Source organism: Mustelus asterias, unplaced genomic scaffold (genome assembly GCF_964213995.1).
Source record: "Mustelus asterias unplaced genomic scaffold, sMusAst1.hap1.1 HAP1_SCAFFOLD_883, whole genome shotgun sequence".
NCBI lineage: Eukaryota > Metazoa > Chordata > Chondrichthyes > Carcharhiniformes > Triakidae > Mustelus > Mustelus asterias.
The window spans coordinates 145,861-163,376 of record NW_027590829.1 but is presented as its reverse complement, the minus strand read 5'-3'; the positions used below and the strand labels follow the sequence as shown (position 1 = coordinate 163,376).

At 50.4% G+C, this 17,516-nt stretch overlaps 1 protein-coding gene across 1 annotated transcript in view; it reads left to right on the top strand.

Moving 5' to 3' along the window:
- Nucleotides 1-3,545: 3,545 nt before the first annotated feature.
- Nucleotides 3,546-17,516, top strand: part of LOC144487568 (insulin-like growth factor 1 receptor) — a gene marked incomplete at its 3' end in the record, with an annotated part of 75,274 nt that continues 61,303 nt past the window's right edge. The window contains exon 1 of the mRNA XM_078205651.1: nt 3,546-4,580. Coding sequence (XP_078061777.1) covers nt 4,466-4,580 — 115 coding nt within the window. The remainder of the gene's footprint in view (nt 4,581-17,516) is intronic.

The following is a 17,516-nucleotide window of genomic DNA, read 5'->3' as shown; positions in this document are numbered from 1 at the left end:
TGTGATCTGTCTGTATTTCTGTGTGATCTGTCCGTATTTCTGTGTTATCCCTGTCTGTATTTCTGTGTGATCCCTGTCTGTATTTTGATTCTGAGTATGTGTGATCTGTCTGTATTTCTGTGTGATCTGTCTGTATTTCTGTGTGATCTGTCTGTATTTCTGTGTGATCTGTCTGTATTTCTGTGTGATCTGTCTGTATTTCTGTGTGATTCCTGTCTGTATTTCTGTGTGATCTGTCTGTATTTCTGTGTGATCCTTGTCTGTATTTCTGTGTGATCTGTCTGTATTTCTGTGTGATCTGTCTGTATTTCTGTGTGATCTGTCTGTATTTCTGTGTGATCCTTGTCTGTATTTCTGTGTGATCTGTCTGTATTTCTGTGTGATTCCTGTCTGTATTTCTGTGTGATCTGTCTGTATTTCTGTGTGATCCTTGTCTGTATTTCTGTGTGATCTGTCTGTATTTCTGTGTGATCTGTCTGTATTTCTGTGTGATCTGTCTGTATTTCTGTGTGATCTGTCTGTATTTCTGTGTGATCTGTCTGTATTTCTGTGTGATTCCTGTCAGTATTTCTGTGTGATCTGTCTGTATTTCTGTGTGATCTGTCTGTATTTCTGTGCGATCTGTCTGTATTTCTGTGCGATCTGTCTGTATTTCTGTGCGATCTGTCTGTATTTCTGTGCGATCTGTCTGTATTTCTGTGTGATCTGTCTGTATTTCTGTGTGATCTGTCTGTATTTCTGTGTGATCTGTCTGTATTTCTGTGCGATCTGTCTGTATTTCTGTGCGATCTTTCTGTATTTCTGTGTGATCTGTCTGTATTTCTGTGTGATCTGTCTGTATTTCTGTGTGATCTGTCTGTATTTCTGTGTGATCTGTCTGTATTTCTGTGTGATCTGTCTGTATTTCTGTGTGATCTGTCTGTATTTCTGTGCGATCTGTCTGTATTTCTGTGCGATCTGTCTGTATTTCTGTGTGATCTGTCTGTATTTCTGTGTGATCTGTCTGTATTTCTGTGTGATCTGTCTGTATTTCTGTGTGATCTGTCTGTATTTCTGTGTGATCTGTCTGTATTTCTGTGGGATCCCCGTCTGTATTTCTGTGTGATCTGTCTGTATTTCTGTGTGATCTCTGTCTGTATTTCTGTGTGATCTGTCTGTATTTCTGTGTGATCCCTGTCTGTATTTCTGTGCGATCTGTCTGTATTTCTGTGTGATCTGTCTGTATTTCTGTGTGATCTGTCTGTATTTCTGTGTGATCTGTCTGTATTTCTGTGTGATCTGTCTGTATTTCTGTGTGATCTCTGTCTGTATTTCTGTGCGATCTGTCTGTATTTCTGTGTGATCTGTCTGTATTTCTGTGTGATCCCTGTCTGTATTTCTGTGTGATCTGTCTGTATTTCTGTGTGATCTGTCTGTATTTCTGTGTGATCTGTCCGTATTTCTGTGTGATCCCTGTCTGTATTGCTGTGTGATCTGTCCGTATTTCTGTGTGATCTGTCTGTATTGCTGTCTGATCTGTCTGTATTTCTGTGTGATCTGTCTGTATTTCTGTGTGATCTGTCTGTATTTCTGTGCGATCTGTCTGTATTTCTGTGTGATCCCTGTCTGTATTTCTGTGTGATCCCTGTCTGTATTTCTGTGTGATCTGTCTGTATTTCTGTGTGATCTGTCTGTATTTCTGTCTGATCCGTCTGTATTTCTGTGTGATCTGTCTGTATTTCTGTGTGATCTCTGTCTGTATTTCTGTGTGATCTGTCTGTATTTCTGTGTGATCTGTCTGTATTTCTGTGTGATCTGTCTGTATTTCTGTGTGATCTCTGTCTGTATTTCTGTGTGATCTGTCTGTATTTCTGTGTGATCCCTGTCTGTATTTCTGTGTGATCTGTCTGTATTTCTGTGTGATCTGTCTGTATTTCTGTGTGATCTGTCTGTATTTCTGTGTGATCTGTCTGTATTTCTGTGTGATCTGTCTGTATTTCTGTGTGATCTGTCTGTATTTCTGTGTGATCTGTCTGTATTTCTGTGTGATCTGTCCGTATTTCTGTGTGATCTGTCTGTATTTCTGTGTGATCTGTCTGTATTTCTGTGTGATCTGTCCGTATTTCTGTGTGATCTGTCTGTATTTCTGTGTGATCTGTCTGTATTTCTGTGTGATCTGTCTGTATTTCTGGTGATCTGTCTGTATTTCTGTGTGATCGTCACAGAGTAATATATCATGGAAACAGCCCCAGTCTGGGTGTCTGGGCTAGTCCCCCCAGTCTGGGTGTCTGGGCTAATCCCCTCAGTCTGGATGTCTGGGCTAGTCCCCCAGTCTGGGCTAGTCCCCCACAGGCTGGGTATGTGGGCTAGTCCGCCCAGTCTGGGCTAATCTCCCCCCCAGTCTGGGGTAGTCCTCCCAGTCTGGTCTAGTCCCCCCAAACTGGGCTAGTCCCCCCTGTCTCAGTGTCTGGGGTGATCTCCCCAGTCTGGGCTGGTCCCCCCAGTCTGGGCTAGTCCCCCCAGTCTGTGTGTCTGGACTAGCCCCCCCAGTCTGGGTTTCTGGGCTAGTCCCCCCAGTCTCAGTGTCTGGATCCCCCCCCCCCCCCCCCCCCACCGTGTGGGCTCATCCCCCCCCCCCAATCCGGGCCAGTCGTTCCAATCTGTGCTCGTCCCCCCAGTCTAGGCTCATCACCCCAGTCTGGGCTGGTCCCCCGTGTGGGCTAATCCCCCCTGTCTGAGCTAGTCACCCCAGTCTGGGTGTCTAGGCTAGTCCCTCCACTCTGGGCTAGTCGCTCCATCTGAACTAGCCCCTCCCCCCCCCCCCCCCCCAGTCTCAGGGTCTGGGCTAGTCCTCCCGTCTGAGTTAGTCCCCCCAGTCTGGGCTAGTCCTCCTGTGCGAGCTAGTCCCCCCTCTCTGAGTTAGTCCCCCCAGTCCAGGCTAGTCCCCCAGTCTGGGTTTGTCCCCCCAGTCCGGGCTAGCCCCCCTGTCTGAGTTAGTCCCCCCAGTCCGGGTTAGTCCCCCCAGTCCGGGCTAGTCCCCCCAGTCCAGGCTGGTCCCCCTGTCTGAGTTAGTCCCCCCAGTCCCACCTAGTCCCCCTGAGCGGGTAGTCCCCCCAGTCTGAGCTAGACCTCCCAGTCCGAGCTAGACCCCCCAGTCCAGGCCAGTCCCCCCAGTCCAGGCTAGTCCCCCCAGTCTGGGTGTCCAGGCCAGTCCCCCCAGTCCAGGCTAGTCCCCCCAGTCTGGGTGTCCAGGCTAATCTCCTCAGTCCAGGCTAGTCCCCCCAGCCTGGGTGTCCAGGCTAGTCTCCCCAGTCCAGGCTAGTCCCCCCAGTCTGGGTGTCCAGGCTAGTCCCCCCAGTCCAGGCTAGTCTCCCCAGTCCAGGCTAGTCTCCCCAGTCCAGGCTAGTCCCCTGTGCAGGCAGTCACAGTCAGTCCGGCTCCGAGTCCAGGTCGGGTTGCCGGGGCTGCTGTGTGAGTCAGCCTGTTTACCAGCGGGGCTGAGTCACTGAGACAGCGGCGGCGGAGCGGCAGCACCGACACTCAGACAGAGACACACAGCCTCGAACCCCCCCCCCCCCCCTCCTCCTCCCTCCGCCCGCCCCCCTTCAACCTCCTCCCGGAGCCAGGCTAGCACTGCCCCAGGGACAGGGGCGCATCTTCCCGGGGGGGGGAAAGCGACACAGCAGACAACATCCCCCCCCTTCCTCCCCTTTCCACCCCCCTGGAAAAGCCCTGAGAGGCGCCACGCTTCCCCAGCCCTCCCCCTCCTTCTGCTCTCCCAAACAAACAACAAGGGGGGAGGATTCAACCCCCCCCCCCCCCCCCGCCAAAATACAGAGGGGGGTAAGAATCCAGCAGCAAATAACTGGGGAGAGAAGAGAAGATGTTGCTGTGAACTGGATGTGAGACAGAGAGAGGAAAAAAATCAGCACCAAAAAATTATACAGGTTTATTTTTCTCTTAAAAAGGATACATTTATTTTTCTCTCTTGTTTCTGTGGTTTTTTTTTCCCCCTTAAAGGAATGATGGAACCAGAGGATGGGGACTCTTGCTGTTCCCTAGTCTTTACAATGAAACACAGAGGAGGTTGAAACCAAAGAGGGAGACAGTGTCACCAAAGGAAGAAAACATCTTTAATTTGCAACAGTTAACTTCCCTAATTCCCCCCCTCTTTCCCTTGTCTCCTCCTTTAAGGGAGAATTTAAAAGCCCCCCCCCTCCCCCCAAATCCCTGTTTTCCTCCCCTCTCTCCCCTTAAGTCACAAATTCCACACAAATGTTTCCCTGAAATTTTCCGCTCTGCTCCCATCTGTTTTTCTCCCCCCCCCCCCCCCCCCCCAAACCACCTCTTTGGTTAGAAAGTTAAGGGGTGGTTTTTTTTTGGGGGGGGGAGGGAGGGAGGGAGGGGGGGGGTTAAGATTTATTTATTTTTCTTTGTTGTTTTTGTCGTGGCGTTGTTGTTTTTTTTGACGGTGGGGTCAGCCAGGATGATTCCTTGTACCCCCCGAATGGGAAGCAAGTGTGGAACAAAGACTGTGACCTTGTTCTGGGGTTTGCTCGTTGTCTGTACCTCTCTCACTCTGGGACACACGGATGCGGAAAGTAAGTAGAATTTTCCTCCAGACTTTGTTTTTTTGCTTTCTTCTCTCTCTCCCCCTCTTTCAGAAAATCTACGCCTTCAAACTTCCTAATAATCATTGATAAATGTTTCCATAAAACAATGCAATCTTTAAACTTTTCCTCTACATCTTTCGTCTAACTTTGGGAGCTAAGTTATTCTCAAATGAATAAGTTATCCATTAATATACCTGATGATTAGCGAGTAATTGCTCTGATCTGTATCCTTGCTATTATGTTTATTTAAATTAATTTTACTTTCAGGTGTATTTTTGTCTACGTTACTACTTTTTCAGTGCCTGTAATCCTGAGAAATGTGGCAAAAAAGAAAGTTTTGTCTTGCGATTTCCTTTTATTTGAAACAAAGGAATGATCTCGCGTCTTAATTTAAAAAAAACAGTCGTTCCAAAGTTCAAGATGTTGTTTGGGTTTCGTGACCATCGGGTGCGTTTGTTGAACTCGAAATGTTCTGGCGGGGGGCGGGGGGGGGGGGGGCGATTGTGGGTGTAGTGTGTAAGCCCACCTGTTTCCCCCCCTTTTGAGGGGTTGCGGAGAGGGGAGGGTGAAGCTAGGAGCAAAGGGTAAAATGAATGTGGGCATGTGAACAAGAGTCATTTAAGAAAAACATATCGCCGTAACCCTGAGAATGATCACAGGACACATTTTGTGGTTGCTTTTGTTTTGTGTGTGGGGCAGTTGGAGGGTCCCAGTTTGCAATCTGACCCCCACCCCCCCCACCCCCCCCACCACCAATGAGGGGGATGTTCTCTCCCAGGCTGTGAACCACCTACCTACCGAAATCCCACCTTCGCCTCTTTCCCCACCCCTCTGTATTTATGTTTAATTCCCCCCCAAAAAAAACCCCCAGGAATGCTTATTTACATATCTTCTATGTTTATTTCCTAATTTCTTTTATCTGTTGCTTTTAATCTGCTTGTCTTTTTCTGTTGTTGGTTCCTGCGACGACTTCAGATTGAGTTGATGTTTACAGTTGTCTTGTACTTGTGGTTTATTCTTCAGTCTGAATCTATTGCCTTTTATCAGTTTAGCTTGGCGCTGAACAGGTTTTCTCTCTTTCCCCCCCCCCCCTCCTTTGTTTTCATGTTTCTGCTGTTTCCTTTCTGCTTTTTCCCTTTTCCTTATCTTTCTGATTGTTGTCTTGTTCTATCGGTCTCTTGACTGGAACTTGCCGTGGTTCCTGTCTCTCTCCCTCTGTCTGTTTTTCCCTTATTGCTACTTTTCTGGGGAGGAGGTTGTTTTGCTTTTGTTACCTGGGATTGTATCTATTTTTCCACAAGTTTTCCAGGTTGGAGGGAACCTTCCTATTTTATTTAAAGAAACAAAAAGTTTCCCACCCCCCCCCCCCCCACACACACACATAATTTTTAGTTAATTTCTGAGCTGTTATTTTTGTTACTGTTTTGTGTTTGAATTTAAATCAGCCTTTCTGTTCCTTTATCTTTCCTGTTCGAATTGTGAACATAGCTTCAATTTCAAGTGTTTACATTTGATCTTTAATTTTCCCTCCTTCTGTTTGGTTTGTCTCGCTCTCCTATCTGTTGAGGTTGCAGTTTAATCAGCCTTTTCCTTCTGTTATTCGGTGTCCTTTGAATCTAGAATTTTAGTATCTTGTTTTTCACTTTTTTGTTTTATTTTTCCAGCTTTTGGTTAATTTTAATTCCTCCTTTGTCTTTCCTGTCTTGATTCTTTAACCTGCCACATTTTGATTTGATTTATTATTGTCACATGAAGGAGGATCCAGTGAAAAGGAGTGTTTCTTGCACGCTATGCAGACAAAACATGCCGTTCCTCGAGTACATAGTGGGGAAGGAAATGAGTTGTATTTCCCTTACGAATCTGACCTGTGATTGATTTCTCTTTCCCACTTTGTTTGAATTTTATTTGATTTGTTTCCCAGTTCATCTTTGTTTTGTTCAGACAGAGTTTAATTTTCTCCCATGTCACTGCACGGATTTTCATTGTTAATCCTTCTCTATATCTGTAACTTTGCCTTGGAGATTTCCTTGTTTATTTTCGTTTGTGTGGTATTATTCCTCTTCAGCTCCCCGTCTTCCATCTTGTCTCTCTCTTTCCCCCTCCCCTTCTCACTCTCTCTCTCCCCCTGCCCCCTCTCCCGTTCCCTCTCTCCCCCCGGCCCCCCTCTCGTTCCCTCTCTCCCCCTGGCCCCTCTTTCGTTCCTTCTCTTCCCCTGGCCCCTCTCTCGTTCCCTCTCTTCCCCTGTCCCCTCTCTCGTTCCCTCTCTTCCCCTGGCCCCTCTCTCGTTCCCTCTCTCCCCCTGGCCCCTCTCTCGTTCCCTCTCTCCCCCTGGCCCCTCTCTCGTTCCCTCTCTCCCCCTGGCCCCTCTCTCGTTCCCTCTCTCCCCCTGGCCCCTCTCTCGTTCCCTCTCTCCCCCTGGCCCCTCTCTCGTTCCCTCTCTCCCCCTGGCCCCTCTCTCGTTCCCTCTCTCCCCCTGGCCCCTCTCTCGTTCCCTCTCTCCCCCTGACCCCTCTCTCGTTCCCTCTCTCCCCCTGGCCCCTCTCTCGTTCCCTCTCTCCCCCTGGCCCCTCTCTCGTTCCCTCTCTCCCCCTGGCCCCTCTCTCGTTCCCTCTCTCCCCCTGGCCCCTCTCTCGTTCCCTCTCTCCCCCTGGCCCCTCTCTCGTTCCCTCTCTCCCCTTGGCCCCTCTCTCGTTCCCTCTCTCCCCCTTAGCCCCTCTCTCGTTCCCTCTCTCCCCCTTGGCCCCTCTCTCGTTCCCTCTCTCCCCCTTGGCCCCTCTCTCGTTCCCTCTCTCCCCCTTGGCCCCTCTCTCGTTCCCTCTCTCCCCCTTGGCCCCTCTCTCGTTCCCTCTCTCCCCCTTGGCCCCTCTCTCGTTCCCTCTCTCCCCCTTGGCCCCTCTCTCGTTCCCTCTCTCCCCCTTGGCCCCTCTCTCGTTCCCCCTCTCCCCCTTGGCCCCTCTCTCGTTCCCTCTCTCCCCCTTGGCCCCTCTCTCGTTCCCTCTCTCCCCCTTGGCCCCTCTCTCGTTCCCTCTCTCCCCCTTGGCCCCTCTCTCGTTCCCTCTCTCCCCCTTGGCCCCTCTCTCGTTCCCTCTCTCCCCCTTGGCCCCTCTCTCGTTCCCTCTCTCCCCCTTGGCCCCTCTCTCGTTCCCTCTCTCCCCCTTGGCCCCTCTCTCGTTCCCTCTCTCGTTCCCTCTCTCCCCCTTGGCCCCTCTCTCGTTCCCTCTCTCCCCCTTGGCCCCTCTCTCGTTCCCTCTCTCCCCCTTGGCCCCTCTCTCGTTCCCTCTCTCCCCCTGGCCCCTCTCTCGTTCCCTCTCTCCCCCTGGCCCCTCTCTCGTTCCCACTCTACCCTGGCCCCTCTCTCGTTCCCTCTCTCCCCCTGGCCCCTCTCTCGTTCCCTCTCTCCCCCTTGGCCCCTCTCTCGTTCCCTCTCTCCCCCTTGGCCCCTCTCTCGTTCCCTCTCTCCCCCTTGGCCCCTCTCTCGTTCCCTCTCTCCCCCTGGCCCCTCTCTCGTTCCCTCTCTCCCCCTGGCCCCTCTCTCGTTCCCTCTCTCCCCCTGGCCCCTCTCTCGTTCCCTCTCTCCCCCTGGCCCCTCTCTCGTTCCCTCTCTCCCCCTGGCCCCTCTCTCGTTCCCTCTCTCCCCCTGGCCCCTTTCTCGTTCCCTCTCTCCCCCTTGTTCCCTCTCTCCCCCTACCCCCTCTCCCGTTCCCTCTCTCCCCCCTGCCCCCTCTCCCGCTCCCCCTCTCCCCCCTCTCTCATTCCCTCTCTCCCCCCTGCCCTCTCCCGTTTCCCCTCTCCCCATCTCAGTGGTTGTTCACATTGCCCACAATAGTAACCCGTATTTTCCTATTTTGACAAGTGCAGGTGTCCCTCCACCAGCTTGCTGGGGGACCTCGCCAGTCTCCAACTCCCTAAACCTGGTGTTTCAGAGACCAGTCATAGCCCCTCAACAATCTGACAGCCCCTGGCAGAGGCGTAAGGCTGTAACAGAGATGTATTAGTGACCCCAATGAGTGAGTGTGTGTGAGAGCATAGAGTGGTGCAGCAGTGAATTATTTCCAACGCGAGTGGTCCGTTTTGCTGCTGTTTTAATTTTTACTGTTTGGGAGAGGCAGTGGGATGGACGTTTGTAAATAATGGAAGCTGTTTCATGTAATTCAACAAATGGCTCACTTGATGCCAAAACTGCAAAGTTGGGAAAGGAGCAGAGGTTTTTGTGAAGTGAGGGTGGTGTGTGTGAGGGTGGTGTGTGTGATACTCTCTGGAAAAGGAGAGGTCACGGGGGGGGATACTCTATCCATCAGCGAAACTTTACTCGCTGGGTATCTGGATCCAAGTTCTTTTCTTCCTCTGAAGCTGCGTCCCGTATTTTCTTTTCCCGCTCCTTGTGCCGTTTGTTGTCTGCCATGTGTCCGTTTTGGGCTATTCCTCAGACGTGAGAGAGAACTTGCACTGACGCAGCCGTTTCCGCGCTTGCTGGATATCTCGTTTGCAGCCAGCGGTTTGCATTTTGAGGTGTGGTCATAGTATTAAAGAATCCCCACAGTGCAGCAGGAGGCCATTCGGCCCATCGAGTTTGCACCGACCCAGCCTTTTATCGCCATAACCCCCACATATTAACCTTGTTCATCCTCCTAACCTGTACATCTTTGGACACTAAGGGGCAATTTATCATGGCCAATCCACCTAACCTACACATCTTTGGACTGTGGGAGGAAACTGGAGCACCCGGAGGAAACCCACACAGACACGGGGAGAACGTGCAGACTCCACACAGACAGTGACCCAAGCTGAGAATTGAACCTGGGTCCCTGGCGCTGTGAGACAGCAGTGCTAACCACTGCGCCACCATGTTATGTGCAGTCACTCTGTGCACAGCAAGCTCCCACAGCAATGTGATAATGACCAGGTCATTGCTTCAGTGATTGCAGCTGAGCTGCTCGTTATCGCAATACGGGGGTAGATATTGGCCGGATTACAAGGAGAGGTGCTGCTGTGTTGTCTTTTAGATCTACCCAAGCAGGCAGCTGGAGCCTCAGTTCAATCTCTCATCTCAAAGTCAGCACCTCTGACAGTGCGGCACTCCCTCAGCACTGACCCTCTGACAGTGCGGCGCTCCCTCGGCGCTGACCCTCTGACAGTGCGGTGCTCCCTCAGTACTGACCCTCTGACAGCGCGGCGCTCCCTCAGCGCTGACCCTCTGACAGTGCGGTGCTCCCTCAGTGCTGACCCTCTAACAGTGCGGCGCTCCCTCAGCGCTGACCCTCTGACAGTGCGGTGCTCCCTCAGTGCTGACCCTCTAACAGTGCGGCGCTCCCTCAGCGCTGACCCTCTGACAGTGCGGCGCTCCCTCAGCGCTGACCCTCTGACAGTGCGGCACTCCCTCAGCACTGACCCTCTGACAGTGCAGCACTCCCTCAGCACTGACCCTCTGACAGTGCGGCGCTCCCTGGGCGCTGACCCACTGACAGTGCGGCGCTCCCTCACCGCTGACCCTCTGACAGTGCGGCGCTCCCTCAGCGCTGACCCTCTGACAGTGCGGCGCTCCCTCCCTCGACGTTCTGAGGCCCTGGGAGTGGGGCTTGAACTTCGAGTGTTGTGTTTCTCAGACAAGCGCGTGACTGACTCCCCCCTCCCCCATGACAGCATGTGGCCAAGTATGGCATATTGGTATCAATGGGAATCCCCTCTCCCTTGGACCTGTACACTCACCTGAGGAAGGAGCAGCGCTCCGCAAGCTTGTGATTCCAAATAAACCTGTTGGACTTTAACCTGGTGTTGTGAGACTTCTTACTGTGCCCACCCCAGTCCAACACCGACAACTCCACAACATGGACTTTATCTCTGAGCCAGTTGTTCAACTCCTGTCTGAGGCTTCTTGATTTGATTTATTATTGTCACATGTATTAACATACAGTGGAAAGTATTGTTTCTTTGCGTTATACAGACTAAGCATGCTGTTCATAGAGAAGGAAAGGAAAGAGTGCAGAATTTAGTGTTACAGTCATAGCTAGGGTGCAGAGAAAGATCAACTTAATGCGAGGTAGGTCCATTCAAAAGTCTGACGGCAGCAGGGAAGAAGCTGTTCTTGAGTCGGTTGGTACGTGACCTCCGACTTTTATATCTTTTTCTCGATGGAAGAAGGTGGAAGAGAGAATGTCTGGGGTGCGTGGGGTCCTTAATTATGCTGGCTGCTTTGCCGAGGCAGTGGGAAGTGTAGACAGAGTCAATGGATGGGAGGCTGGTTTGCGTGATGGATTGGGCTACATTCATTACCTTTTGCAGTTTCTTGCGGTCTTGGGCAGAGCAGGAGCCATACCAAGCTGTGATACAACCAGAAAGAATGCTTTCTATGGTGCATCTGTAAAGGTTGGTGAGAGTTGTCGACAGTGTTGATGGGTGTGATGCCCGCTCTCTGTCTGTCTGTCTGTCGTCTGCCCCGAGATCAAGCGCAAACTCCAGTCTCGCGCGGGAGATTCTTGAGCCACTTAACGCCCACTAATCGAATAGTGAGGCGCTGAAGGAGGTTCTTCATTGGGTAATCTCTTTGGGCCTCTTTCTGCACGGTCGGGATTCAGTATCCATTGTTTCCCTGAGTGACACAAGGGCTGGAATTTTACCGTCCCACCCGTCACGGGAATCGGAGCGGGCGAGAGGCGGACTATAGAAAGATTCGTTGACCTTGAGCGGGATTCGGGATGAACGAGGCAGTTAAATCCCGATCCAAAAGTCTGTCCATCTCACAGCCTTAAACGTATGGACTTCTTTAAACTGTAGAGCACATATAGGCCCGATTTAATCAGCCTGCCATAAAGTTGTCCTCGCCTCCCCTCCATTTGATGGAGTGGGGGAAGGGGGGGGGCAGAGAATCAGTAACTCAGCTGGTTTTCCACTCCTTGGTTGAGTGCTGCCTTGTCCTAACAGCAATAGGGGGAGAGGGGAGAGTAGGGCATTTTCGCCCGTCAGATACAAATACCCACACAGGCCGTCTGCGCGGTACTCACGGGCTCTCTGAGGGAGTCCTGTCCGTTCTGACTCGGGCGGCCGTACATGATCATAGAATCCCTACGGTGCAGAAGGAGGCCATTTGGCCCATCGAGTCTGCACCGACTCTCCAGCAGAGCATCTTACCTCGGCCCTATCCCCGTTACCCCACGTATTTACCCCGCGAATCCCCCTGACGCACACTAAGGGGTGATTTAGCACGGCCAATCCACCTAACCTGCACATCTTGGAGTGTGGGAGAGGAAACCCACGCAGACACGGGGGAGAACGTGCAGACTCCGCACAGACAGTGACCCAAGCCGGGAATCGAACCCGGATCCCTGGGGCTGTGAGGCAGCAGTGCTAATAATTCGATAATCACAGTAACAGTTTTAACAACACCAGGTTAAAGTCCAACAGGTTTATTTGGTAGCAAACGTCATTTGGTAGCAAATACCAATTCGATAATCAGCCATGATTGTAATGAATGGCGGAGCAAGGCCGAATGGCCTCCTCCTCTGTTTTACCCGCCACTCGCAGGGTTGCCTGGGTTTCAATTCTTTACTCTCTGCCCCAGCCCACGTCTCCCTCCTGCCTGTCTGGTATCAAATCCAAGGGGGGAGTGGGGGGAGGCGGGAGTGACTGAATTCTTTCTGATAGTTGGAGATTTATGAGCAGTGCTGCAGTTCTAACCGTTAACACTCTAACTGTTCTCTGAAGAGTCCATTTACAGCAATTAATCCTGGTGGACCTGGAGGAACTGGTTGAGTCATGTTGAACTGTGCCATAACAGAGTGTTACATTGTGCAGTGCTTGCTGTAATGGCTGCTGCCATCACACACAATCCCATGTTACTGGGGGCAAAGCCATTGGAGATCGGTTAGCAATGTATCGAAGGTTTTGCTGCTTTCCACATGTCGCACCTTTCCTCTGGGTTCACGAGAGTTTTTTTTTTAAAGTAAAGGTTTTTTTATTTATTAGTGTCGCAAGTAGGCTTACATTAACACTGCAATGAAGTTACTGTGAAAATCCCCTAGTCGCCACACTCCTGTTCGGGTACATTGAGGGAGAATTTAGCACGTCTAATGCACGCTAACCAGCACGTCTTTCGGACTGTGGGAGAAAGGGGCGGCACGGTAGCACAGTGGTTAGCACTGCTGCTTCACAGCTCCAGGGTCCCGGGTTCGATTCCCGACTCGGGTCACTGTCTGTGTGGAGTTTGCACATTCTCCTCGTGTCTGCGTGGGTTTCCTCCAGGTACTCCGGTTTCCTCCCACAGTCCAAAGATGTGCGGGTTAGGTTGATTGGCCAGGTTAAAAAAAATTGCCCCTTAGAGTCCTGAGATGCGTAGGTTAGAGGGATTAGCGGGTAAAATATGTGGGGGTAGGGCCTGGGTGGGATTGTGGTCGGTGCAGACTCGATGGGCCGAATGGCCTCCTTCTGCACTGTAGGGATTCTATGATTCTATGAAAACCAGAGCACCCGGGAGGAAACCCACGCAGACACGGGGAGAACATGCAGACTCCGCACAGACAGTAACCCAAGCCGGGAATCGAGCCCGTGTCCCTGGCGCTGTGAGGCAGCAGTGTTAACCACTGTGCCACCGTGCCACTCCCAGTTGCCTGGGAACGGCTAGATAGCACCCAATATTCAGCCCCAACCCCTCCTCTCATCACTTGTGGGCACAAATTTTTCCCACATTCCCAAAACCTCTTGGGTGGCACAGTGGTTAGCACTGCTGCCTCACAGCGCCAGGGACCCGGCTTCAATTCCCGGCTTGGGTTACTGTCTGTGCGGAGTCTGCATGTTCTCCCCGTGTCTGCGTGGGTTTCCTCCCACAGTCTGAAAGACGTGCTGGTTAGGTGCATTGGCTGTGCTAAATTCTCCCTCAGTGTACCCGAACAGGCACCAGAGTGTGGCGACTAAGGGATTTTCACAGTAACTTCATTGCAGTGTTAATGTAAGCCTACTTGCGACACTAATAAATAAACTTTAAAAAAAACTTTGAGCCTTAAGCAGATGGATGGAACTGTTCTCACTTGCTCCCGTCTCTCCCCTTGGCTCCACCCCTTTATCCAACGTCCTGCCGTAGCTGACGGCACTTCATACTGTATTGAAGTGCCACAGTACACCCAACATCTGGATTATAAAGCTTCATTGGTGACAGAAAGGTGCGCTTGCTGTCCGCAGATGTGAGAATTGTCATAAACAGGGCACAGAGAGTCGCTAGCAGTGGGAGACTGGTGCTGAATGAAGATGCACTTCATAGAATCCCTACAGTGCAGAAGGAGGCCATTTGGCCCATCGAGTCTGCACCAACCACAATCCCACCCTGACCCTATCCCCATAACCCTCATTTACCCTGCTAATCCCACGGACATGAAGGGACAATTTAGCATGGCCAATCAACCCAACCCGCATGTCTTTGGAGTGCGGGAGGAAGCTGGAGCACCCGGAGGAAACCCACGCAGACGCAGGGAGAACGTGCAGACTCCACACATAGTGAGTGACCCGAGGCCGGAATCGAACCCGGGTCCCTGGCACTGAGGCGGCAGTGCTAACCACTGTGCCACCGTGTCCTTGTTACAGAGAATTGTCTTTCTGATGCTGTTTAAAGTCTGAACAGTTTTCCAGTCATTGATTTTGGCTCCCAGCTGACACGTTGCGTGGGTTTTGCTGTTTTCTTTCTGCTGGGGAGGTGGCGTATTTAGTCTTTACCTTGTTTAATCTGTGCTTTTAGTCATATCGTATAGTGTCCGGTGTCAGTGCTGTGGTGAGTGCGGCCTATAAAGAGTTTGCACATTCTCCTCGTGTCTGCGTGGAGAAGGAGGCCATTCGGCCCATCAAGCCTGCACTGACGACAATCCCTCCCAGGCTGACTGGCAATTATGTCATCGGCTATGGAACCTACTGAATATAATAATGCATTCACTTGTTCAGCCTTTGTTTCCTTTCCTCATAAAGCCCAATTCTGCTCCTAGTTTGGTCCTTCCGTCTGCCTTCATTGGTCTGGCAGTTTTACCACGCATGGTTGCTTTCAGCACAGGAGAGTATGACTTTCATTTTCTTTTAAATGGCGCTACACAAATTGTTTCCTCTCTTCCCAAGCTGTTCAGGGTTTGGCAGCCCCGTGTCAGTGTGACAAACCAGTTTTAACCTTCAGTGATTCTCCAGAAAATCTTTTGAACAAATCGATTTGGCCAGCTGGTCGCTTTTCCTGAGTTTGGAGAGTTAAATCTAAGCCAATTTCTATTCCTCTTGACTTTCTTCTGAGATGTTGTTTTCCCCCCTTTTTGTCTGGTCGCCACACTTTTTGTGTTGTTGCTCTGGATCTGGGCAGCAGCCTTTTTGTTTTTTGGAGTTTGCTCACCCTTTTGTGATTTGGCTAGGTCCTTTGACTCTGCTTTTGATCAGGTCTCGCAGCAGACCACCGCGTGCTCCAGGGGTGTTCCTCCGGGCTGATTGTTGTCAACGCTTCAGCCCCTCAACCCACCCCTGGACTGGAGCTTCTTGGGTGTTCGCCAAGTTCACACTCAAGATCTTCAAATTAGGTTCGCTTCCCTCAGGTCGGACTGCAATTTCTCCACTTCTTTATTCCTAAGGACCTGGGGATCCTTTACCTGCTCCCACCATGTTGTAGGATATTACATCGTCTCTCGGAGAGGTCTAGGGGCTTTAATTTAATTCTTCAACAATAGCTGTGTTGCAAAACCCAATCAAAAGCAGACTCGAAGGACCTAGCCAGATCACAAAAGGGTGTGCAAACTCCAGAAACCAAAATGCTGCTGCCCGGATCCAGAGGCAGCAACATGAAGTGTGATGACTAGACAAAAACAGGAAAAACAACATCTTAAAGTAAGTCAAGAGAAAGAAAATTGGCTTCAATTTAAATCTCTCAGCTCAGGAAAGCAATGAGCTATTGTATGGTAGAACAATAACTGGTTATTAATAACACATAGCAATACTCATGTATATAGTGTTGTACCTGTTAATTCTCAGATACTTTCAACCAGTTTACTTACTCCAAGGTTTTACCCCGGTGCCCTTATTTGCAAGGTGGACAAAGGACAAACACAAGTAAAGGTTCAACAAGTTTATTAATAATAACACTATTAACCCTTAAATTACCCACATAAAACAAGAGGATACCCCAGATTCAAGTATACTACCCGTAAAGATGGTTTGGTTAAACTGCAGGCTCGATTCTCTGAGTCCCTCTGGTCTGTCGTCACGAAGGTGAATCTCGATGGCAGCTTCTTCCTTCCTTCCTTCTCTGGTCAGTCTTCCGAATGGTCACAACTGCCTCCCTCGTCGAGTCTTTGCAGCAGTGTGCCTCTGAGTGTGTCCCTTTATCCCCAGCCTGCTTGCCTTTCCAGTAACTTCTCTGGCTTCCGGCCAATGAGGTCCCAGGAGGGGGTTCCAATACCCAGTGGGTTTCTTGATGTCTGCCTGACAGGACACCAGGGTCCGCCCCCCAGGTGTCCATCTCCATGTTGTTGAACTTGTTATCAGGTAAGGTTTCTACAGGATCTCTTGGTGACAGAAAGTCTGGCCCGATCTGGGCTTCTAACAATAGACCGATGCATTTCAATGAGGTGCCATGATCTCCTGCTAAGTCTCAAGTAGAGTGTAACGACCTTTGATGGGTGGTTGATGGGTCAGGCACAGACACATTTGTGTATTGTACAATTGGCCTGCCTGCGGTGTGACTGTGTTTGATTTCAATGTGCCTAATTCTTTAATTTAGGATATCCAATTTTATCAGCCTTAAAACTAGGCCCTGTTTATATCACCACAATAGGCTACAGTCCTTACTAGGTACCATCTTCATTTTGACTTAGGCCAGATTCAAGACTACTCTACCATCCCGTTTGATGCTGTTGCATCATATTGTGGCCTCTACTCTTTCCCCAGTCTCCTGTTAATCTTAAAGCCCCGGACACCCTAATACTACTGCACCTTTCAAGGATTTTGTGGAGATGCCGGCATTGGACTGGGGTGGGCACAGTAAGTAGTCTCACAACACCAGGTTAAAGTCCCAACAGGTTTATTTGGTAGCACGAGCTTTCGGAGTGTCGCTCCTTCCTCAGGTGAGTGAGGAGTTCACTCTTCAACTCTTCACTCACCTGAAGAAGGAGTGACACTCCGAAAGCTTGTGCTACCAAATAAACCTGTTGGACTTTAACCTGGTGTTGTGAGACTTCTAACTGTCCTTTCAAGAATGCCACCTTGCTCCTGGGGACCCCATGTCAATTCCTGAACCATGTCCGTTGCTGGAATCATAGAATCCCTACAGTGCAGAAGGAGGCCATTTGGCCCATCGAGTCATGGAGCTACTATTTCCAGGGCCACTTCCTTAAGTTTAAGATGATCAGAACCTGGAGATTTATCCACCTTCAATCCCATCTGTTCCCCCAAAACCATTTCTCCACTAATGCTGATTTCCTTCAGCTCACTAAAATTTGTTTCTCTCAGAACTTCTGGAACAGGCTGTGCCATCTCTTCTTCAGTAATGATACTTGGTTTGCCCAAATTATATCCAAGTAAGTGAGGTAGTACATGAATTTTAGAACCTTTCTGACCGGAGCTGGCCATTTCTTGACCTCTGAGGAAGCAAAAGGCCAACAGACACCACTGCCCTTGGGGTTTATATTCTAGTTTGGGAAACGAGCAGATTCCATTGACGTTATGCGAGGCGCACTGGGTAAAGGCAGCACTGCTTGATGGGAACAAATATTCTGGGAGCTTCAAGGTCGATGCAGGCTTGGAGGGCCGAAGGGCCTATTCCTGTGCTGTAATTTCCTTTGTTCTTTAAGTCTGCACCGACAGAGAATATTACCCAGGCTCACCACCCTGCCCGATCCCATGGCTAATCCCCCTAACCTGAACATCTTTAGATATTAAGGGGCAATTTAACACAGACAATCCACCTAACCTACACATCTT